General features: G+C 41.9%; 1 protein-coding gene across 7 annotated transcripts in view; it reads left to right on the top strand.

Annotated features, from left to right (window-relative positions):
* Positions 1-23,918, top strand: part of LOC140737958 (TBC1 domain family member 1-like) — a 245,980-nt gene that overhangs the window by 138,060 nt on the left and 84,002 nt on the right. For 4 of the 7 annotated variants that reach the window (XM_073064845.1, XM_073064846.1, XM_073064849.1 and 1 more), the window contains exons 5-12: positions 847-979; positions 4,549-4,640; positions 6,448-6,558; positions 7,752-7,883; positions 11,630-11,719; positions 15,097-15,359; positions 16,959-17,117; positions 22,845-22,949. In XM_073064845.1, coding sequence (XP_072920946.1) covers positions 847-979; positions 4,549-4,640; positions 6,448-6,558; positions 7,752-7,883; positions 11,630-11,719; positions 15,097-15,359; positions 16,959-17,117; positions 22,845-22,949 — 1,085 coding nt within the window. Of the gene's footprint in view, positions 1-846; positions 980-4,548; positions 4,641-6,447; positions 6,559-7,751; positions 7,884-11,629; positions 11,720-15,096; positions 15,360-16,958; positions 17,118-22,844; positions 22,950-23,918 lie in introns of those variants that run through there. The other 3 variants (XM_073064847.1, XM_073064848.1, XM_073064851.1) reach the window with 3 other exon arrangements.

Genomic DNA, 23,918 nt, shown 5'->3' with positions numbered 1-23,918 from the left:
ACCGAGACTTGCGGAAATGGCAGAGCTGTTTTGAATGGTCGGTTTGACCAACTGCAACTCTTGCCTCTCATTTTAAGACACGTGTTTTGAATTACTTGTGATAATTTGGCTTTAGGTGGAATACTAAGAAGGGCACTACAGTACAAAGGAAAAAATGCTTGCGTTAATATTGTCTTCAGTGTTTCGAAGTGTTTTGAAGAATTGCAAGCTTATGAAATACAGTGATGAGTAATAAACCTTAAAAATGTGGCTTGAATTTGGAGTTTGACACTGGAACGTCTTTGTGGTTGGGTGGGGGAGGGAGGGATGGTTCTATCTGCAGTCCAGATTTTATAAACTTGGAATTGTAAGTATGGAGGTCAAGACCCTGGTTCCCAATGTATGGCACTGACTATACTGGGGGAGTAGGAAAATCTGGGAAGTTTCCCACTTTCTCAGGATGTTGTCCACCTTCTCCACATTTTAACTGGTTGTGGACCTCTCCATCTTGCCTCCCTTTTCGTATCTTTCCACAGTCTTGGGACCTGATTGTGGAGGATAAATCATGCCCGTGTTTATATATCTTCATGACATGTGTTTTTGAAATTTTGTGGCATGTAATGACAGAGTGAGGCAAATGTGTTATATTCCTCAGGCTTTAAACCAGCTGTCTGTTGAGCTCTGATGTGAATCCACATCCCGATTCAAACACTATTCAAAAGAAATAACTGGTGTGCTGAAGAGGTTCCAGAGCTCTCACTGTAATTCATAAATAACATCTCCTTATCCCACATCCAGATGAGGGGGGATACTCCGGAGCATATACACTTATTACTGAAAGACATTTTCTTTTCCCTTTCCAAACAGGTGGATGAAATTATGTTGACGTTGAAGCAAGCTTTCACTGCAGCTGCCGTGCATCAGAACATGAAGATCCAAACTCAGCTGTGCGAAGGGTGCCCATTGAACTCTCTCCACAAACTATGTGAAACGATAGAAGGTAGAGGCCTTCTTGTATACATTTCTTAAAAAGAGAGACGCCTAATTTTCTGATTTCCAGTTTTTCCACTCTGCTGAGGCCAGTGGCTCCCTCTGTTGCATGCTTTGGCATTCATACATAGTCCAATATATAGCATTTGCAATGGCTAAGTTTTGAGTTACATAGCATTATGTTTAAGACGGTAGTACCAAGGGATATACACTGTCGAAGAATTTACCCTGATCTATTGTATTTTACTGTAAAAGAATTTTGTTGCCAATTTACTGTGAGACGCATTACTCTGTTGGGGAACAGAAATACAGACAGTGACGTCGGTATAAGGTTATCCTTTAAGACGTGATCACAGGGAGCAGTTACCTTACAACTCCGCCAATGCAGGTTACACCTTAAGCTTGTACGGTAAACTCTGGGCAATGTCTAACAGCTAAACGTACTTAGTCAACACTTTCAAGAAGCATTTGTTAGGTATCAGCAAGACTACCAATGTTCCTGCACAATACATAGAATTAGAATTACACGTCTACAGTCATTTCCTCTATTAGCCAGACAGTCTTGGACAAAGGTTAACAATACCTCATCACTGGTATGATCTATTGCTAGTTATTGTTAGTCGCACACGCAAGGCAGTGCCTGCATCTTATCCTGTCACCCTCATGACCCAAGTCTTGAACAATACTTAGCCATTTGAGTTTGACAGCAAAATTTAATTCAAAATTGAATTTTCCTCTTAATTTTCTTCCACACACGCTGTCAATTCAGTTTCTTATGGCAGTTTGGGAGTTTAATTGCATGTAAATTAAACAAATTTGACATTTTCTTTATCTGTTCATGATGGCCATGAAACTACAGGGTTGTTATTTAAAACAAAGTTGAGTAGAATATTCCATTTGTACCTGGTCTGTACTGCATGCTGCTCTTACAGCCATCAAAGGGTTGAGTCTTGGGCTGTTAGCTTGTGAAGCCATTTTAAAGGACAGTTAGGGATGGATATTAACCCCCAGTCGTGCCAGCCAGGTCCACATCCCATGAATGAATTTTAAATGGAGAAATTGGGATCTCCAGGGCAAAAAATGTAGAGAAGTAGTGAACCCTCCACATTATGCAAAGTAAAATTTAAAAATAGACCCTTGTACATCTGGGTGTCCTACTCTGCACAATAGTGCTGCTGCATCAATTTTTCCGTGGATTTTTTCCCTGGAAATAATTATGCAAGTATCTTTTCATTCTATATTTGTATAGGAACAACATTTGGTCTTTTTAAATTCAAGTAGGTATTTCGAAATGGTCCCCAGATTTGGAAAGGAGTATAAATGAATACTCATCCTTCAAGGTTGTTTTTCTGCTTCTGTCAGCCCTAGTGAAGAACATCTTTTCACATGAAATGTTAATGCCAACACTACACTAGAAGCAAATTGGACAGTTTTCAACCGTGTTGAAACAAGTCTACACAAGTATTTCTGACAGTTCTAAATTCTGGCTGTCCTCGGAGAAAGAACATTTTTATTGTTTTGAAGCTTGATGTGGAATGTTTCAGTGATTCTAAAAGGTATAGCATGTTAAAGGGGAATTTTGATGGGTTTGAAGAAATTGGCTGCTGGCTTTATGCTATAACTTCATGCAAATTAATAGCTTGTAGTGCGGATCACTCTGGGTTAAGAAGCCTGTGGTGTAAATATGACGTGGAGAAGCTTGTGTCAGCCTCGTAAACACACTGTCCACCTCTGTCATCGGCATAAGAGAAAAAAGGTTAGGATTTTCTCGCTCTATTTCCTGGTATAGAAGCATCCATGTCCTTGTACAGAAAAGCCTATGTAAAGTAATGGATCCAGCCCAGCTATTCACAGGTAAAGCCCTCCCCACCGTTGAGCACATCTACATGGAGAGCTGTCGCAGGAAAGCAACATCCATCAGCGGGAATTCCCACCACCCAGGTCATGTTCTCTTCTTGCCACTGCCATTAAGTCAAAGGTACAAGAGGCTTGGGAGGTGTACCACCAGGTTCAGGAACAGTTATTACCCCTCAACCATCAGGCTATTGAACCAGAGGCCCACTCGCCCCATCCCTGATCTCTTCCCACTGACCTCGTCTCACTTTCAAAGATTCTTCATCCCATGTTCTGGAAATTTATTTATTATTATTATTTGTATATTTTTCTTTCTTTTTGTATTGCACAGTTTGATTTTTTTTTTTGCACATTGTTGATGTCTGTCCTGCTGGGGTGGCTTTTCATTGATTCTATTGTGTTCCTTGTGTTTACTGTGATTGCCAGCAAGTAAAGGAATGTCAGGGTTGTATATGGTGAACTTTGAACTTTATGGGTTTGGGTTGTTCCAAAGTGCTTAGCAGTCAATTGATTCTTCCGATGTAATGTTATTGCTACGTTGAAGTGTGGTGGGAAATTTGTGCAAAACAGTTTTCACATATAACAAGAATGGTCGGTTATTCTGCATCAATAATTTTGAAGGATAATTATTGGCTGAAGCTCAGACTTTGCAATGCTCTTGTGTAATGTATTGATTTGCTCGGGATAATGGTATGTCTTTCCCTTTTGCTCACACATTCACACAATACTGTTCTATCCTGTAGACTCAGTAGCTTGCGAGTCTGATATTGTAGTTCTGTTGCTAGCATTAACTTCGAAATAACATTTTGCTGTCAATTATCTAGTAGGTTGAGTAACTAATGATCTGAGCTGCCTGCTCATGGAACACCATTTACCAGCCAGTGGCTCCTCTATCCCATTTTCACATTCTGGCATCTGTATTTTTCTGTGCACTTCCAAACTCTCAAAAGCAAAGCCATTGTCAAATTAACACTGCCCCCCCCCCCATGTACAATCATTAAACCTTTCTCTTGAATACCTATTATTAAAAGTGGCCTCCCTTCTATTGTGGACTTGTATACAGAAAGGAGCCAGGAAAAGGCTAGTCACTTCATGAAGGATTCCTCCCAGTCGCACTCCCATCAGGAAGGAGGCTATGTAGCATCCACACCAGGATCACCAGTTACTTTGCCAGCAGTACGGTTGATCAACACCTCCACCCTCTAACCTACCCCTCCACACCCCCCCACCACCTCGCTTTATCACGTCCTGTCAGTCACCTTATGTACAGACACTCCCGTGCCTAGTATCTCTGTATGAACATGCAGTGAATTTACATATATACATATATCTTTTGTATCTAGTATCTTTAGTATGTTGTTGTATTATTATGTTCTTTATTTTGTTGTTTTGTTTTGTTCTGCATCAGATCCGGAGTAACAATTATTTCGTTCTGCTTTACACTGGTGTACTGGAAATGACTCTAAATAGTCTTGAATCTTGATACATTGTGAGAACTGAAGTGTGGATATTCGTGTCTTGTGGTTGGGCTCAAACCATTTGGACCAATGCTTCCTGCTTTTTTGAGTAAAAGTTGAGTTCAAAGGATACATTTGTCCTGAAAAGAAATGCATAACACAGTCAACACATCTTCTCCCTGCATTGAACCAAAGAAGTTGCTAATCAGAAATTAAACTATTAGATTGCACTGCAATGGTTTTTGATCCATTTTGCTTCTTGTCCCAGACCTACACCCTTCAAAGGCAAAAGTGGAAATTCAGAAACATTTGTCAACATTCAATAACAAAGAACAAGCTTCCATTTTTGAGGGAGTTCAGGTAATTTAAAACTCTGATTATTAAAAAAAATTGTGTCATGGAAACAAGGCATTTTTGTGTTGAATTATTTTTGTTTGTAATGGTGATATTTCTGCGAGTTTAACTCCTGTTTTCCATTTTCCAGGTTAGCAATACATTGGGAAAACTTTGTACTTTAGATTATAATTCATAAACTATATTATAGATATTTCAGAGTATTTTTAGATGTAGTTCTAGTAACTTTGATCTCTTTAGCTATTAGTACAATACTATTCTGAGTTTCTCCGGAGGATAATGGTTAAGATCCATCAGTAATACCAAGAAAATGTTGGAGGAGGGATGTTCATGTCTGTTTGTGGTTTAAGTAATGCTGTCTGACCAATTCCCAATGCTGGTAATTTTAAGATTTTTTTATCTATCCTAAATTTGCCAGCTTTTACCTATTGTAGGTTCTTGAAAACAAGTCCTGCCCACTTGCTAGCTTTACATTTGCTTTCTGACACTTCTGGTTGCGGAATGGAAACTGGACTGCAAAAAGTTGAATCAGTCGCCCAGGGAGACGTTGATGGTTTGATATGCTCTTTGGCAAGCCTGCAGAACTGAAAGAAACAGACAACATTGGTGATGTAGGCATTGAGTTCACAAGATCACAAGACAAAGGAGCAGAAGTAGGCCATTCAGCCCATTGAGTCTGCTCCGCCACTCCACCATGAGCTAAACTATTCTCCCATCTAGTTCCAATTTTCGGCTTTTTCCCCATGTCCCTTGATACCCTGACTAATTAGATACCTATCAATCTCTTCCTTAAACACCCTCAATGATCGGGCCTCCACAGCTGCATGTGGCAACAAATTCCATAAATCCATGACCCTCTGGCTAAAAAAATTTCTCCTCATCTCTGTTTTAAATGGGTACCCTCTAATTCTAAGTGTGGCCTCTTGTCCTGGACTCGCCCACCAAGGGAAACAGCCTTTCCACATCTACTCTGTTCAACCCTTTCAACATTCAAAATGTTTCTATTAAATCCCCTCTCATTCTTCTGTGCTCAAGTTAAGATGACAAGTGCAGCAGTTAAGGGGGATTTTTGTTATTCCCTCAGTGGTGGAGAAAGAACGACTCACTGCGTTTCAAAGTTAACCAGGTGACGGTTTGAGGGGCCTTACAGAGTGAGGGCGACAAAAGATGATTGATCACACATTTTGGCCTGCTTGGACAAAGCGGGTCAAATGTCCTTTCTGTGCCCTTCGCAGTGATTGCCATCCTTATATTTAATAAAAACTCTCAAATTGCTCTTCGAATATTCTTCGAAGAAAGTTAGCCATTATTTCAGTCCATCCCAAATGACCTGAAATGTAGCTGATTGTAGACTGTCAGCAGCACCCCGGGAAAGATCTGTAGAACCTTGTCTCTTTTGACACTGCAGTGTGCTATTTGTGAATAATTTAATGCTCCCTAACTCTTACTTCCCTCACATACACACATTTCAAACATATATCACACAATCAAGACAAAGTAGGCACTAAAGTTCAAAGCAGTTACAATAAAAACTTGATCTCATTCTTTACTTGAACCTTGGTGGCAGGTTACATTAATAATTCCCTTTATTTTCTTGCTGCTTTGATATATTTTTTTGAGTTAAATTGTAGTTAAGTTCCGGGTTGCTGACCTAAGCTTGACATTTCAAATGTGTGGCTACAGTCTTTTGCTTTAATCTCACAAATGAAGTAATTTTTCCAGGTCTGCCTTAGCCCCTGACTTGTCGCTTGGCAACTTCCTTAGATGGTGCTTATTTGAAAGTTTCTTATTGAAAACTCTTGACTGTTTTCAGAGAATGAAACCAAGAAATGAACGGGAGGAAAACGAGCTTGTTGTTTCAATGCTGCGGCAGATCTACGAAGAGAAACAGAAACAGCACGTCCACAACGGAGATGCAAAACAGGTATGTGACCCCCACAGCCGCCATTGCATCCTTCATGCGAATATTTGCAAAGAAAAAGCATTTCAGGATGTACATTGTATACATTTCTCTGACATTAAATTGAACCTTTGAATGTGGCCTGATGCAGCCAAGTTACAACTTTTTCAAAAAGAAAATCAAATCAAGTTTAATTATCATTCAGACCATAGGTGGATACAGTCGAAGGAGACAGTGTTCCCCGTGACTCAGGTGCATAACAAAGCGAGATAGAGGGGAAAAAATATACACACATCGTTATGCAAGAAAACACATGTATAATGCAAGTTCCAAGGTCCTCAAGCTGAGGAGGGGTAGTGGGGACAAGCTCCCACTATCTAGAAGTGTTCCTCACAGCATGCGCCTCAAATAGCCTTTGGCAACCAAGTCCAACTCCTGGCCACATGTGGCTTAGCCTCTAAGCCCAGCGGAACTGTTTCTACTGACAGGAGAAGGGGTGAAGGCGGGTCCTGGCGCCTTAAAACCAGTGCTTTGGGTAGATGGAGCTCGTCAGCCTGGGAAGGCAGTCCATCTAAGAGAGGGAAAACTCTGATTTCAAACCTCTGCTGCCTTGTGGCCATACCCTCTCATGGGAAAGGCCTTGGGAGTAAACCCTGAGGACAAATCCGGAGCTGGAGTCCTTAAGGCAGTCCGACATTGCCTTCAACCTCGTTCTGGCAACTCCTGTGATGTCACTGGTGCCAACCTGTATCGGCCCCTGCCCTTCCCTTGGACAACATCGGTGGCATGGGGAGGGGAGACGCTGCATTTCGGTCTTCCATACAACCTTGCCCAGGCCTGTGTCCTGGAGAGGGACTGAAGCAAGGCTTTCCAGGCGCAGATCCATGGCCTTGTGAGACTAATGGATGCCATTAATCAATCCAAGTTCCTGAGCGACGTACATATTGATGGCATTGCCCCTGGCAATCCAGCCTGTCCTTCCACCGGTCGAACACCGGAGGGCAGCACTGATGGGAGAGGCCAGGCCCAACCGAGCACAGACTCCCAACATCAACTACTCACCCAAGAGACTTGATCTGAGAATCATTACTTTGGATTTTATTTTTTTTTGTTGTAACTTACCAAAGGAAAAGAGAACAAACTGATTCACGTTGAATAGGTGGATATTGCATATGGATTAAAATGTCTGGTTTTCACTATCTTGAATTTATTTTCAGATCTTGCAGAGCTGTCCTCAGCAGTCCAATGCCAGTGAGCAACAGTCTCTCTCTGCCCGCTTCCGGCTGGACAATCTGAAAATCAAAGCAAAAAAGTCATTGGCGGAATCACTAGAGAACATTCTTTCCATGGTGAGCATTATTTGAATCAATATACTTACTACAACACAGAAGGAAATAATTTCCACTTGGCCAATCCGCTCCCAACAGTATCTTATATCGTTTCCTCTTACGTCCGTGAGCATGCTGTAATTTTTGCTTAAAAATTACACGCCAAGTCTTGAATTTAAAATTTTTAATAACATTTTTGGAAGCATTTCATTAAGGCGTTTTCAAATATGGAGAAGCATTTTGATTTGTCATAGTTCTAGAGTACCATTGCACAATTCATTTACTATTCAGCATCACAAAGCACCCCCATCCACAGTCCACTTCAAGCGTGAAACATTCTCGGTGTGATAAACTTGAAACTAGCTGACCTACGTAAATTCAACATTTCCTAATTGGAATATGGAGCCTCTTATCCTAGGCTCACAATTGGAAAAATTACCTAGATCTGCCCTTTTCACACCTTGCCTCAGAGGAGATAAACTCAGAAGAGTGGTGAAGGCAGGGCGATAGATATCCTTTAGTCATAGGAGCAGAGTTAGGCCATTCAGCCCATCAAGTCTGCCATTGCATCATGGTTGATTATCCCTCTCAACCAGCCTTCTCTCCATAGTCATTGACATTCATACTAATCAAAAACCTGTTAATATCAGCTTTAAACCTACACAAAGACTAAGCCTCCACAGCTTTCACCACCTCTGGCTAAAGAATTGCCTCTGCCTCTCTGCTAAAGGGACTTCCTTCTGTTCTGAGGCTGTGCTCTTTGGTCCTAGGTTACCCCACACGATAGGAAACATGCCTTTCAAGGCCTTTCGATATTCAATAGGGTTTACTGATATTCCACCCCACCTTCTTCTAATCCCCACCAATCTTCTAATCTTTAGTGAATATAGGCCCAAATGCTCCCTAACCTGTTCATTTCTGAAAATGCCTTACTAATGTTCATATCAACAAGTAGGACATTTTACAAGATCCCATGTGGTAGTCTGGTCCAGAAGGCAAAGTGTGTTTGTCTTCACTCGCACGGGGTCTAAAGTGAGTTGGCTGTTTGTTTTCAAAGTTGGATTGGTGTCAGGATGCAGAGGATGTATAGTAGAAGAATGCTTTTCTGATTGCCATTCTGTGGCCAGAGGTGTGCCACAGGAATCTGTGCTGGAATCCCGGTTTGTGATAACACCAACCTGGATTTGAATGTAGGAGGTGACTGATGTGTCTTCAGATGACCTGGAAGTTGTTTTTGCAGATATTGAAAGAGGCTGCCACAGGATATAGATCAGATGGAACGCTGGATGGAGTGTTGACAGATCGAATTTAATCCCACAGTTGTGAGCTGATGTATTTTGGGAAGTCAAATGGAGTATGAAGTGTATAGTAAAATGTTAATGAGCAGAAGGAACCAAGGCTTCAAGACCATTGCTTCCTGAATGTATCAACATAAGTAGTCGTGGTCATGTCATTTTTGTCTTTGTAGCTTCAGGCGTAGAATATAAGATTTGGAATGTTATACTGCAACTTTACAAAGCACTTCTTAGATGACTGAGTATCATGTACAGTTCTGGTCGCCACGCTATTGGAAGAATATAGTTTGCTATAGAATGCAGAGGCAATTCACCAGGACATTCCCCGACTGGAGCACTCTAGTTATGGAGAAGCATTCATTGCACAGACTGTTCTTGTTCTCCTTAAAGGAGACTATGGGCTGACCTCTTAGGGGTATATAAAATTATGATAGGCATAGATAGCTCAGTATTATTTTTCCTTGGTAGGAGTATCAAATACAGGAAGCAAAGATTCTGTATCAAAGGAAACTGAATCTTGCCCATTAAATCACACAAAGACAAGAGATTGTGAGCCATAATTCTTGCTGCTCATCTTCCCACGGTGCTGCCTGTGGCCAGATTTAAATTAACAGACCATATTTAACGACCAGTGATTCAACTTTGTTGCACTTTGAGTCAAACAGTCTCTCTTTGGCAAAGGTCTTAGTGGTGCTTATGCCACTGAAATGACTTTTATGAAAATACCTGGCCAATGATGCCACCTACAGGAATTACTATGGAATTACTCCATAGTAATTTTATGGAGCAATGGGCATCAGAATCAGGTTTATTATCACCGGAATGTGTTGTGAAATTTATTGACTTGTAACAAAGCATAACATATTCATGGGGAGATTCTCACAATGATAACAATAAATTTTGTAGGACAGTTTTTAAGAAAGCAATATTTGAGCAAAATTCAAGACTTATTTCACTCGGATGAGAAAATATATCAAATTTCCTTAGACTTTTTAAGAGAATAACTATCCAGCAATAGGTCACATACACAACAGGAAGTTTACGAGCTATTGACATCTCTGAGGGGCTGATCAATGATGAGGAGTGACACTTCATGACTGGTAGCTCTGTGTGAGATTCTCAAAAGGTGGAAAATTTTATCCAGAGATTGATGGAAAACCAAGAACAGTGCAATGTAGCCAAGGAGCTGTTGAAAACATGAAATTATCAGAATTGGGCAGAAACAGAAATTATAAAAAATAATTGTTAGTGCTAGAGATCGAGACAGAAGATGCTGGGGACACATGGCAGCTCGGGCACCATCTGAGGAAGGTCCTGACCGTCCTGACGAAGGGTCTCGGCCTGAAACGTCGACAGTGCTTCTCCTTGTAGATGCTGCCTGGCCTGCTGTGTTCCACCAGGATTTTGTGTGTGTTATCTGAGGAAGGTGTCCCAAAAACGGGAGACGAGGGGCTAAAACTACGGTGGAGATGCCAGTTGATTTATCACTAATCCTGAAGAACAAGGACACTACAGCAGGTCGCAAGGTAACAGCAACCTGTTAGGACAGCTGTGGAAGGAAGATCCATTCTCCATTTCTCTGGAAGGCTGTGGTCTAATACACAGCTCTAGTGACGCAGCAGTTACCTTGGACTGGTTGTTTTTTCAGTCATTACAGAGGAGACTCGGCCTTGGTAATATTGGTTAAAAGCATTTTAAGCATTGTGGCACTTTACCACTTGCTCAATATTTTGCTACGGTGCTGCAAATAGGAAGTCCCCATTTCCTACTGGTTTAAGTTTCTGGCATCCACCAGTGTGAATCAGTGAAGATAGATAATTTGCTGGTAGTAAATCCGAACAATGGTTTCTTGGATCTAGCCTGAAAGCCTTGGCCATTCTTATATCGGATGTGTAATAAAGGATTTCATTGTCAACGTCTGCTTTGTGCTTTTCCGCTGTTACGCAGTCTGTGGTTTCTGTTCAATGACAACTTAGATTGGATGTACAACGTTAAGTGTTTAATAAAGGATTCTTAATATATGCGCTCTCCAAGACTGTGTTGGGGCCTGGCCTAGTGGATAAGGCATTGGACTAGTGATCTGAAGGTCGCTGGTTCGAGCCTCAGCTGATGCAGTGTGTTTGTATCCTTGAGCAAGGCACTTAACAACACATTGCTCTGTGACGACACCGGTGCCAAGCTGCTTGGGTCCTAGTGCCCTCCCCTTGGACAACATCGGTGGCGTGGAGAGGGGAAAGCCTGCAGCTTGGGCAACTGCCAGTCTCCCATACAACCCTGCCCAGGTCTGCGCCCTGGAAACTCCAGGCGCAGATCCATGGTCTCACGAGACTAACGGATGCCTATCTCCAAGACTGGACATGGATCATCAGTGAGCCCCATGTGTTAAAGGCGTGATTTTTTTTTTGTAAGCTCCAAGTCTAGATTTTGGTGGTGAAGTTGAATTGATGATGTAATTGTTATTTTTTGTGACAGGGAGGGTCTCGCCTCAAAAGCCAAGCAAATGCTGAAAGTACAGTGACAGAACAAATACCTGTATCTCTGAGTCTATCAAGCTTGTCCAAGGTGAGTTATCTGTATCGTGAGTTATTCCCCAGTGAGTTCAGGGTACTTGGCTATTCACTCAGTGATAGAGGTCTGGAAGGCCTTACGTTACCAGTTTATGCAGTAGCTTTCCACAGTGGATGGAGCATAGCTTTAGTTCTAAATAAAGCTTGTTACAAAACTGGTGAAGATGATTACAAAGCTGTACTTCCTTATGAAAGTATGAGTCACTGTTGTCTTATTGGATGGCACTCTGCTTGCACGAATTACCCATGAAGGCTTCTTCTCCCACGGGAGTAGCTCTGTGTCCCCACGGATTTAGCATTTATACCCTCTCTCACTCCATTTTTATTTCCGTCTGTGTATTGACGGCCCATCTAAAGATATCTCTCCTCGCACCCCTCATAATCCTTACACACCCTCTGATTTGCCATAGCCCTTGTCTGACCAATGACTCCCAGCTCTGTGCGTGTGGCCTGTCTCAGCTCACTTCCTGCAGAAGCTGCTTCCCTATCTTGCCCGTTAACCATGCTGGCGACCTCAAGACTGCCCTTCTGTGTACCGCCATCCCTCAAACTGAACTCTTGAACCTCTGAGCCTTCCACTCGCTTTCTGACTCACACTCTAGCACATTCACCCTTGTGCCGCTTTGCGTTACGTTGGTCCTGGTCTGAATCCCTCAAAATTGTTTTTGAATCCCTCCACGGCCTTGTTCTTCTCCGTAGTTCCCTTGAGCCTGGTTCTCCTCCAGGATTAGCGGTAATGCTCCAATTTTGTGCCACCATCTCCAGTTTTAATTGGTCTGCTGCTGATGGCAGCCTCTTTAGCTCCAGAGGCTGGACTATCAGGATGTCACGCCTGCTCACGTTTCTGAAGCTGATTATTCAAATCTCCCTCTTTGTCAGCCTACCACAAGAACCCATTTGTGCCTGGTATTGCTCGTTTCACACGCTTTCAGCTGCATTGAAGGTGTTCTGTACATGCAAGTTGTTGTCAGTTTTATCAGTCAGCATTATATTTCGTAAATGAGTGTGGCAACAGATGATTAAAGCGAGCCCACGTGTTTTGTACCCAGAACCTTAAAACATCTACAGGTGCAGTGAACCGTTCAGTTTGCCCATTTGAAAGTTAAATCTTATTTCTGATTCTTTTCTGCAGTAGCTAGCAGCAACTATTCTGTTTCCATTCTGATATACTGCCCTGTCTAATATTTAACCTGGAAATGTATACGGTTTGAAATTCACCGCTTTGAATTAGAATCATCTTCAATAGCTTTCTTCACATTGATCGAGCTGTTTCATAATGTAAAACAAAGATAAGTTTGGAGACCTCAAATCTGGTTCCTAATTCATGTTCTTCACATTGGAGTTGTTGCACTGGGCTGTGGGTACTGTATAACGATAGTGATTCTCTTAACAGAAAGCCAAAACGAAATGGGTTTGATGCTTGAGAAGGATGTGCAACCTGGAGCCTTTAGAAGCTGTATTCATTGGGTATACAAGCAGGTAGTGGGAACAGTATACTTTCGTATTTGTTCATTCATTAAGATGCAGTGCAGAATAGGCCCTTCTGGCCCTTTGAACCGTGCTATCCTGCAACCCCCAATTTAACCATGACCCAATCACAGGACAATTTACATGACCAATTAACCCATGTCTTTGGACAGTGAGAGGAAACCCACACATACACAAACTCCTTACAGACAGAGCAGGAACATCTTCTCATTTAAATGACCACGGTGAGGGGGAAAGAAGAAACAGGCATGATTCCTTTTTTAAAAAAAATTGGCATCATCCTGAGGAAAATTTGGACTGATGGCAGCAGAGAAGTCTGTAGCATACTGCCCCGTGTTATGGAGCTGGTTGCCCGCCGCCTTGTGGTAGCGATGTGTAATTGCAGAAGTGGCTTTGCGTTGCTGCGCATTAGGACAGCAGTGAAGAGCCTCCATTGTGGCAAAGTTCAGGGCCTCCTTCGTCCTGTCAGTAGCTCCGTTTTCACTACTGTCAGTCATGCAAGTCCTGGGTGGAGACTCAGGAGCACTGTCGCACTCGGATCTAGAAGGATTTTTCACTGCTGTTCCCATAACAATTTTGTTTTGCCAGTTAGAGTCATTAACCCTGAGTTGAAGTCCCGAACCTGGAGGATTTAGTGTTAGACTGATGTCTAAATAAAGCAAAAGCACGCCTTTCAGTAGCAGCTCTAACACATTACAATATAGATCTGTTCATGGATACTTACTAGTGTAAACACCCATTCTGTCCTAAACGCAGGCCTTCTGTCACAGCGGTGCTGGTAATTTTGAGTGATGAAAGTAAGGGAGTGGGAATGCCCAGGAAATCTGGCAAGCCAGTATGTTTGGATTAGGTTACAATATTGAGCTGCAAGTCTCACGTCTGTGTATGTGTGTGAGGGAATCTTTAGCTTGCCTTCACCTGGAAGAACCCTGCTGATTATCGTCAGCCACTATATGGAGCGTCAAAGTAAAATTTATTATCAAAGTGTATATGTGTTACCGTATACTGCCTTGAGATTCATTTTCTTGTAGGCATTACAGGAAAATAAAGAAATGTAATTGAATTTACGAAAAAATATACATGAACAATGTGCTAGAGAAGACAAATTATGCAAGTAAATAAAAAAAGATTAAGAATGTGATTTGTAAACAGTCCCTTGAGTGTGAGTCTGTAGTTTGTAGAATCAATTCGGAGTTGTGAGCGTAGTTATGCACGCTGGATCAGGAGCCTGAAGGTTATGGAGTTGTAACTATCCCTGAACCTGCTGGGATGAGACCCAAGGCTTCTCCACCTCCTGCCCAATGGAAGTAGTGAGAAGGAAATATGCCCAGGTGGCAGGCATCCTTGATGATGGATATTGCTTTCTCGTGGTAGCACTCTATGTAACTCTGCTCAGTGGTGAGAAGACCTTTGCCAGCGATGAATTAGGTTCTACCACCAATCTCAGTAGACTTTTCCAGTACCGGACATTGGTGCTTCCATACTTGGCTATGATCCAACTTGTTAGGGTACTCTCCACTGTACATCTACCAATTTTCTTAATCAATTTAATTTTACTCTGCCTGACCCCAAAAATGCAAGGTTATTTTTAACTTTAAAAAAAACCACGTTTTTAAATCTTTAAAATGTGTGATCCAAGAGGGTAAGTGTTCGTCAGTTATAGGAACTTGCCCATTTCCCGTAAGGAATGAAGAACAGTGGTTGTGGAGGCCTTGGTCTCCTACCGGGATGTGTATATGGTTCAGAAAGGTTGTAGAGAAAGGGAAGAAAAAAGTCATTAAAATCACCAAGAAAAATGCACAAATGCAGGTTTTAAGGTTAAAGACAATAAGACAGAGAGAGCTGCCTGATTAATTGCATGTATTTGCTGTTGTTTCCTGGCAGGATGACTCTTTGGATGAAAGTGAGGACCAGGCAGTGCCTACTAGCCCCATAAAGTCTCATGGTTCCACAGGGGACTTGCTGCAAGACTCAGAAAACGACCCTGAAGCCACTCAGCCAGTGTTTCGAAGACGAGCCAATACCTTTAGTTACATGCCCTCCAACGCTGAGCAGCCAGAAGAGATCATCGCGGAGACTCCATCCTTTCCCAAACCAAAACTGATGAGGTATCACTCAGTGAGCACAGACACACCACACAAACAAAAGTAAGATATTTGATACTTTATAGACTACACCCCATTAGAGTTAGTCCAATCTTGCCTGGAACAAATCCTTTCTTATAAAAGTGTCTTAGTTCTCCTTTGTTACTTAAAGTGTGTGTTGAATGATATACTGGCCTTATTATAAAACCGATCAATTAGAACTACGGAGTCTTTTTGACAATGTTTCTGTTTCCATTTGTAAAGCTCCATGCTTCCACTTGGAGCCTGTCCCCTGGAGCTGCAGATTAGCTGTTTAATCCCTGGTCTCTGAAGGACTGGCCCACTCACTCTGTGATAGTCGTGCCTCCCCGTTCCCTGATGTCTCGTTCACTTCAAGTCAGCGTACATACTCCTCAATCCTCAGGCCCTTTGTCGTCTCCGTCACCAAAGCTGTGCTCTTGCCTCACCCAAACAGAGTAAATTTAGGGCAGTTTGTTTTGTCCACCCTTTGTTATCTCCATTGTCTAAAACAGCAAATCCATATCTTATATTTGATCATCCTCGCCTCCAGAATTAACCCTGTGTGTCTCATCCACCAAAAACCTACGTACACCTCCATGTCACTGTTGTGTGCAGAGCTTCAGCTGCCTGGCTGCACGTTTTAGTCCTCCTGTGCAAAATCACTCCAGGTTTCTTGCTTTTCCCTTGTTTATCCTTCCAAAAATCCACCAAATGCTCCTCTTCTTAGTTTATTTCACCATTAGATGCTTAGACATTTTGCTTGCACTGTTAGTGAGGAAATATTGATATGGAATGAAATTTCATGTCATAGTCTTTACCAATGTATGGAATACAAGACTGAATATCATTATTAGGGAATAGAATACTGTGCGATGGATATGAACACTTCCATTTCCATAAAAATAGCTTAAAGGATTCATTTTGGATGCTGAGAAGTGAAATGCTTTCCTGAGTCATTTAGAAGCGAATTGACCTTCACAGAGAGTGAAATGCTCGTCTGTAATGAAGCATTTTCGCTGAGACAAGGGAGGAGAGCTCATTTGGCGGTGCAGTGTTGCTTCTGTCTGTGCAATCATCTGTGATCTGGGCTTTCCTTCCCTCTTGTTACGCTCTCTCCTATGATTGAAAAATGGGCGGGTTTGGCGAGGAGTCTACTTCAAAAGGATGCTCTGCTAGTGTCGTGTTTGTGGACTGATTCCAGTTTTGTTCTCATTGATCTATTCAAAGCCAGTGCAGCTCCAGTTTCCCATTCACATTGCCATAATCTTTCTGGAAGAATATTCAGACTCCACAAAAGGGCCTGGGCTGGAAATGTCACTGTAATGGCTGCAGTGCATGCAGGTGATCCTGAGCCTTCCAGAGCAATAAGTGAATGTTCTGATCCCAAGGACCATCATGGCCCTTATCATCTGAATTTGTAGGCTGAGGTTTCTCCTGGGGAACTTCAACCTGCTGCAGGATGAGCATCACCAAATGCCAGTGCAGACCATTTGCACTAATGTGTCTTCTTCACGGTGGGACCTCTTACACTTTGTAACGACCAATGTCAATCAATGCTCCTTAATTAGAATCTCTGTCAACTTGAATCCTCCTCTGATATTGGCTGCTTGTCTTTGTCTCTCCTGTCCGCTGTACATGTAGCCTGAACCCATCAAATGGTAACACTAGCAGCAAATGGGCCCACCTCAGGTTGCACAGGTCTGTAGATCCACTGTGGGCTTCCACCTCCACTCCAAACTTTTTTAAGTATTTGAAGACGAGTTCCAGTGGAAGGGATGGAGGGCTGATGTTGAAAAGAAGGTGAGACGACTTTTTTTTACAGCTATAGAGGTGTTTCTGGGATGGTTTTTTGCCTGCTGGATTGCATTTTCAGTATTGCTTATAGCATGATGGCATATGCTGGTTAATTACCACAGGAGCCAAGCAATCAGTCAAATGCTAGGCATGCTGGGGCATGCAGGGCAGTTGCACACCAAGCACGTAAAGCACTTGCTTCTCAGAAAGGTAAATGCAGCTTCTGAGGTTACTGAATATAAACAAGAGGGTTATTTTACTACCTATACATAAAATGCATAATGTTAGCAGCATTCAGCATCCAAAAAGGCTGATTTTCTTTATTTTCTCCCTGGCTTTGACCCCTTTGTTGTATGTTTCATCGTTCCTGTTGCAAACCAGTTTGGGTGAAAATGGTCTTTGGTTTATCAGGTGGTTTGAATAAAACTGCTTGGATGAAGTGTGCCACCTGTTGCCATTATTTGTGATATTTGTGTGTGCATTAGTTTCTTTTGGTGAGTAATGAGCATTAACTTCAAGAACTTTGTCTATTTTTAAAATTGATTTCTGGTAACTGGCCATCATTTATTGCCATAGGTCAGGGATAGTATCTTGAACCAGGGCAGTCCTCCTGAAGGCACCCCCATGGTGTTGTTGGCCGGGACTCCCAGATCTAGACCCTGCGACAATAAATAAACCAGCGATGGTCAGAATGGGGTGTGCTTTAGAGAAGTGTCTGCTGGTGTTGGTGTTCACGTGTGCCTTTTGCCCTGGTCTTCATTGGTGATTAAGGCTGTGGATTTCAGAGGATTTAAAAGAGTAGACTAGATGGAATGGTACACAACTGCAGCCATTTTATCATGATATGGTGAAGAGGGGTGCTTAATGAGATGCTAAACACACCAGGTGTTTTGTTCTGGTAGTATTGAGCTTTTGGTTGGATTCGAATTTTGGCATCAGCCCGAGCTGTTGAAGATGCACTGTCTCCTGTTTGTTGGCTCTGAACGTCCTGATTCTAAGGACTTTGGACACTCTCAATCTGGTCTTCATGTCTGAGCAAAGGTTAATAGTGGAGAAGTAGCCACAACTAGACAGGAATTGATTGGTTTAAAATGACCCAGTGGCTGATCGATACCAAAGGTGAAATATTTGCCATCCTTCAATAAATATACACTTCAGGTTGAAGCAGATTTTAAATCAGAACTGTGTCTTACCTGGGGATTCTTGTAGGCACAAAAGACTGCAGATGCTAAAATCGGGAGCAACATATAATTTGCTGGAGAAACTCATGGTCCCGATACAGAGCTTAAACTTGAACTGTTCCCCCCTACAACCTGCTGAGTCAGTTAGCTAATTGCTGGTTGCTACAGTTTCTTGTGCTTAATACTATCAATGATGTAAATACTAGCTCTACCCCAAGCAAAAACAAAACCCCTAAGAAATAACACAATAAGAGATTTCTTCCCAGGTTCCTTAATTTTTTTCAGTTGGTCTATGTGTCATGGTGTCCCTTGGCAAAGCTGCTGAAATCAAGTTTACAGGCTGCAGCCAAATATGGGTCCCACCAGTGACTTACTGTCCCTTCAGTAGGTCAGATTCAAAATGGTGAGCTTGCTTTCTTTTGAAAATGAATGTTTTCAGCAGCGGATTTGATTGAACTGTGTGCCACGCAGTTATCAGTGCTCTGAACCCAGGATGGATGAAACCTGATTCATTTAAGAAATAACTCTGATCACTAGCTGAGGAATTGGTGCAGGGGGCAGGGTTTCGGAATTCTGAATCATTGAGATCTCTTTGGGAAGGTATGACCTGTACAAAAAGGATGGGTTACACTTAAACACAAGGGGACTAATATCGTTTTGGGCAGGTTTGCTAGAGGTGTTGAGGAGGGTTTATACTTCTTGGCAGGGGAATGGGAACTGGAGTGATAGGGCTTAGGACGGGGCAGATGGTATACAAGTAGATGCAGTGTGTAGTGAGACTGAGGAAGGACAGGCAGACTGTAAGGCAAAATTGCTGTGGGTGGCATGTTTAAGTGTAACATGGGAGCAAAGTCAAAATGGGTGATGACCTTAAGATGACCTCGTAGCACAGTCAGGGATTGGTGGGCATGAAGGTATGGGCATCACAGAGTTGTGACTGAAAGAATATCATAGTTGAGAGTTTAAAATCCAAGGATACACCTTGTATCGACATGATGGGCAGGAGTTAGGGTGGCTCTGTTGGCATAAAGGAAATCAAATCCTTAGAGATGATACAGTATCAGACAATGTGGATTCTTTGTGGGTAGAGATAAGAAATTGCAAGGGTAAAAAGACCCTGATGGAAGTTATATACAGGCTTGCAAATAGTAGCCAGGATGTGGAGTGCAAATTACAACAGGAGATAGAAATAAAATGTAAAAAGGCAATATTAGGATAATCGGGGGGATTTTATTATGCAGGCAGATTGCAAAAATTGGATCCCAAGTGATTGAATTTGTAGAATGCCTACAAGATGGCTTTTTAGAGTTGCTTGTAGCTGGGCCCACTGGGCAAAGGCAATCATAGGTTGGGCATTGTGAACCAGATTAAATCAGGGAGCTTAAGGTCAAGGAACCCTTAGGAGAAAGTAATCGTAATATGGTAGAACTTACCCTGAAGTTTGAGTGGGAGGAGATAGATGTATCAGTATTACGGCAGAGTAAAGGGAATTACAGAGGCATGAGAGAGGAGCTGGCCAAAGCTGATTGGAAGCGGTCACTATCAGGGATGATGGCAGAAGAGCAACACCTGGAGTTTCTGGGAGCAATTTGGAAGCTGCAGAATAAGAGGGGATGAGGCAACCCATGGCTGACAAGGGAAGTCAAAGACAGAATAAAAGCAAAAGACAGGGCATGTAATATTGCAAACATTAGTGCGGAGTTTGAGGATTGGGAAGCATTTAAAAACCAACAGAAGGCAACTAAAAAGCATTAAAGAGAGTAAACATGAAATATTAAGTTAAGCTAGCCAATGATATAAAAAAGGATACCCAAAGTTTTTTCAGATATATAAAGAGCAAAAGAGATGTGAGAGTGGATATTGAACTGCTGGAAAATTATACTGGAGAGGTAGTAATGAACTTAATAAATATTTTGCTTCAGTCTTCACTGTGAAAGACATCAGCAGTATGCCAGGAATTCGAGAGTGTCGGGGGCGGGAGTGAGCGTAGTTGCTTTACTAAATCAAAGGTGAATGGAAAGCTGTAATGTCTCGTGGTAGGTAAGTCCCCTGGACCAGATGGACTACATTTGATAATTTTGTGGCCAAGGTTACAGATTATCCGCAGTTTAGGTGGAGGGACAGGTAGTGTTGAGGAAGCAGGGATTCTGCAGAAGGACTTTGACACATTGGGAGGATGGACAGAGAAGTGGCAGATGGAATAGTCAATGTTGGGAAGTGTATGGTCATGCACTTTGGTAGAAGGAATAAAGGCATAGACTATTTTTTAAATGGGAAGAAAATTCAAAGATCAGTGGCACGTATGGACTTGTGAGGCCTCGTGCAGGATTCCCCGAAGGTTGATTTGCAGGCTGAATGAGTAATCAGGAAGGTAAATGCAATGTTAACATTCATTTCAACACTAGAATATAAAAGCAAGGATGTAATGCTGAGGCTCTATAAGGCACTGGTCAGACCACACTTGGAATATTGTGAGCAGTTTTGGACTCCTTTATCTAAGAAAAGTTGTGCTGGCAGAGGAGAGCATCCAGAGGAGTTTCATGTGAATGGTTCCAGCAGGAATGAAAGGATTAACACATGAGCATTTGATGGCTCCAGGCCTTTACTCGCTGGAGGTTAGAAGAATGGGGATGGGTGGGAGGATCTCATTGAAACCTATTGAATATTGAAAGGTCTATAGAGTGGATGTTGAGAGGATGTTTCCTGTAGTGATAGAGTCTAGGACTAGAGGGATGTCCATTTAGAATAGAGATGAGGAATTTCTTTGCCAGAGGGTAGTGAAACCGTGGAATTCATTGCCACAGAATTATGTGGATGCCAAGTCCTTATATTAAAAGCGGAGTTTAATAGGTTCTTGATTAGTTAGGGCATCAAAGGTTATGGGCAGAAGGCAAGAGAATGGAGTTGAGAGAGATAAGTCAGCCATGATGGAATGGCGGAGCAGACTCGATGGGGCAAATGGCCTAAATCTTCTCCTATGTCATATGGTTTTATGAGCTCCCTAAAATAGGAGCATAAACCATTTGTTGAAGCCGTTTGGAGGCATTTCTGTGGATCAAATTTGAGGTATTTCATTGGAAAAATACACCACTTTTATGTGCATTCCTTTCAAGTATAATTGAAATTTCAGGAAGAATCTAATTGTAGATTTGGAAACTGTTTATTCTGTTTGAGTACCGTTTTGAGTAATTTATTGTTCCAAACAACATTGTTCTATCTCTGTCTCTGTCTTTCATTATCTTGCATGTTCTTGACTGTCAATGACTTTTCCTTGCGTAAACCTGAATTGTGTGTACTTTTTGAGCATTTCAAGAACCTGCTGGCTTTTTGTTATTTAAAGCTTTAAGGAAAATTGCTCATCTCTTGAGATTATTAGGATATATGCATTTAAATTGTTTGATTAAGTGGGGAAAATTAACTTTCTAGAAACTTCCAAGGTGTCCTGAGCTTGGAGAAGCTGTTTATATTTTGATAAAAAATATGACACAGGGCTCAAACATTCACAGCAGAAAGCATTGCACTATAAGTAGTAAATGCATTTCTCTGAGATCTCAGCTACTGCTCCCATTTACCTTCACAAAGTAGGGAGGAACGACTAAATTGTAATGTCATTGGCAAAGATCCACTACATAAGGGAAATATCTAGGAACTTTCTGTTGACACATGTCCAAATCTGGCAATGACAATAATAGACATAGGCATTTGAATCCATTACATTTTGCTTTCCCTCCCAGAAATGAGTTGAGGCTATCCTGGGGCGCTGTTTGGTTGAAAAAGCAGCTGTGAGTTGGTTTTTTTTTAAAAAATGATCAGTTCTAGGCTTCAATTGCTCATCAGACCCTGTTCCAGCTGTTGAGCAGAAAGGCATGTTTGGGCTAACCTTAGCGGGTACGGTACACTCAGTAGAGAGCATCCATGATAGGAAGGTCATAAGATGATGGGAGATAAGCAGAGGTTGATCGTCTATATTCACTGGACAGAACCTCTAAATGATTCCATCTGGCTGCTCCATCCAGTCTCGCACTCCTGCCACATAAATTACTTTTCCCAGGATTATTTCTGGCACTTGTTCTTACAAATATCTTCAGTGTTTTGTAATCTATTTCTTGGCGTCTGTTCAGTTACTCCCCAATGAGCCAGCTGATGTAGACAGACTGCTTTCTAAATGATGTCAATTTGTGGGCTCCTAGAACTGCAGTACGTAAAGTAAGGTTAGATTGTTGGCTTTGAATGTTTTGAACTCGGAGTGGGAGAGAACTCATTGGGGACTCTGGAAGTCTAGACTTGGGGTTTCTCAGGTGGAATAGAAAAACACAGTTCTCATTTTGAGTTGTGCAGTTTCTATAATCTGAATGCCCCACAAGATGTAAAGTCATCCTGAGAATCTCAAGAAGCTCTAACATTAGGCTTCAATAATGCTTTTAATCCTGACTAAATTTTCTTTATGATACTTTTGTTAAGAGATGTCTCTGTAAATCTGATGCTGAAGCTTTTGGAAACTTTCAAAACTGTTCTCTAGTAAAACTTATCTTGTTTTTGAAACTGCTATCAGTGCTTCTCAACTTAACTGTCTACGATCAAGGCTTCCTTCTTCAACTTCTACACCAAACTTTCTGAAATTTCTGGTTCCTGTAGCTCAAAACCACAGCAGCAAAAGGTAGGAATAAAGTGTTGATTAGTCTCTCTTGATTTTGAAGGTTAATTTATGACATTTTAAACTCTGTGTGTGTGTGTGTGGTTTGCACTCTGCATTTTTTTTGGACTCTGCATTAGCACTTGAGTTATTTTCTGTCCACGATCTCCTGGTCTTTTATTGCTCATCTCTGCTTCTCTCTGTTGGCTCCTGAAGTGCCTCTGTAACCTGCTCTGGTTCAGTATAACTGAGAGGAGCCAACATCACAGTGAACAGAACTGGGCTGACGCGAAGCCTGCCCCCTGAACTGTGCACATTGATGCATTCTGGGCTTTTGTACTTCGTGTGGAAATGCTGATTACTCTGGCAGGTCTGTGACTATCAGTGGAATGGAGGGATGTGAAATTAGTGCTAGGAAGTGGCACTGGAGTAAAGGTCAGCTAATGTCTTACTGAATGGTAGGCATCAGGGACCAAATGGCCTACTTCAGCTTTTGCCTATATGTTCATAATATGGCTTGTCAGCACTACACATGCTATAGCTAGTGTATTTTAGCATTGTCCCATTCATTAGTGTAGAATTACTGATCTTAACTAAAGAAAATGTAGTTAATTTGTTTATTTAACTATTTTTTGTTTCTAATTATTAACTATAATTAACATGTTTTTAAATTTGATTTTTATTTATTTTTTAAATTTTTATTTAAACCGGAGTCTTGACCTGTGGTGTTAGCCTGCCTATGTTGGGCCATCTGTTGTGAAAGGTTGTTTAGTCTCGCCGATATACAGATCTGTGCAGTTCTCATTGTATTGAATAGCATAGAATTGAAAATACACTTGGACTAAGATGTTAACTGTCCTGTGCTGTCACCAGTGGGATCTGCCACCTGTCTTCAGGAGTTTCGGCCCTCTTATGATCAAGACTCCCTCGAGGTGGTGGGCCAGCAGTGCTAAAGCACCACGTCCCACTGATGAGCTTAAAAACTTGGCATCT

The sequence above is a fragment of the Hemitrygon akajei genome, chromosome 13 (assembly GCF_048418815.1).
Source record: "Hemitrygon akajei chromosome 13, sHemAka1.3, whole genome shotgun sequence".
NCBI classification, from domain to species: domain Eukaryota; kingdom Metazoa; phylum Chordata; class Chondrichthyes; order Myliobatiformes; family Dasyatidae; genus Hemitrygon; species Hemitrygon akajei.
The sequence above is the reverse complement of the archived record's forward strand: the minus strand, read 5'-3'. Positions and strand labels throughout refer to the sequence as shown.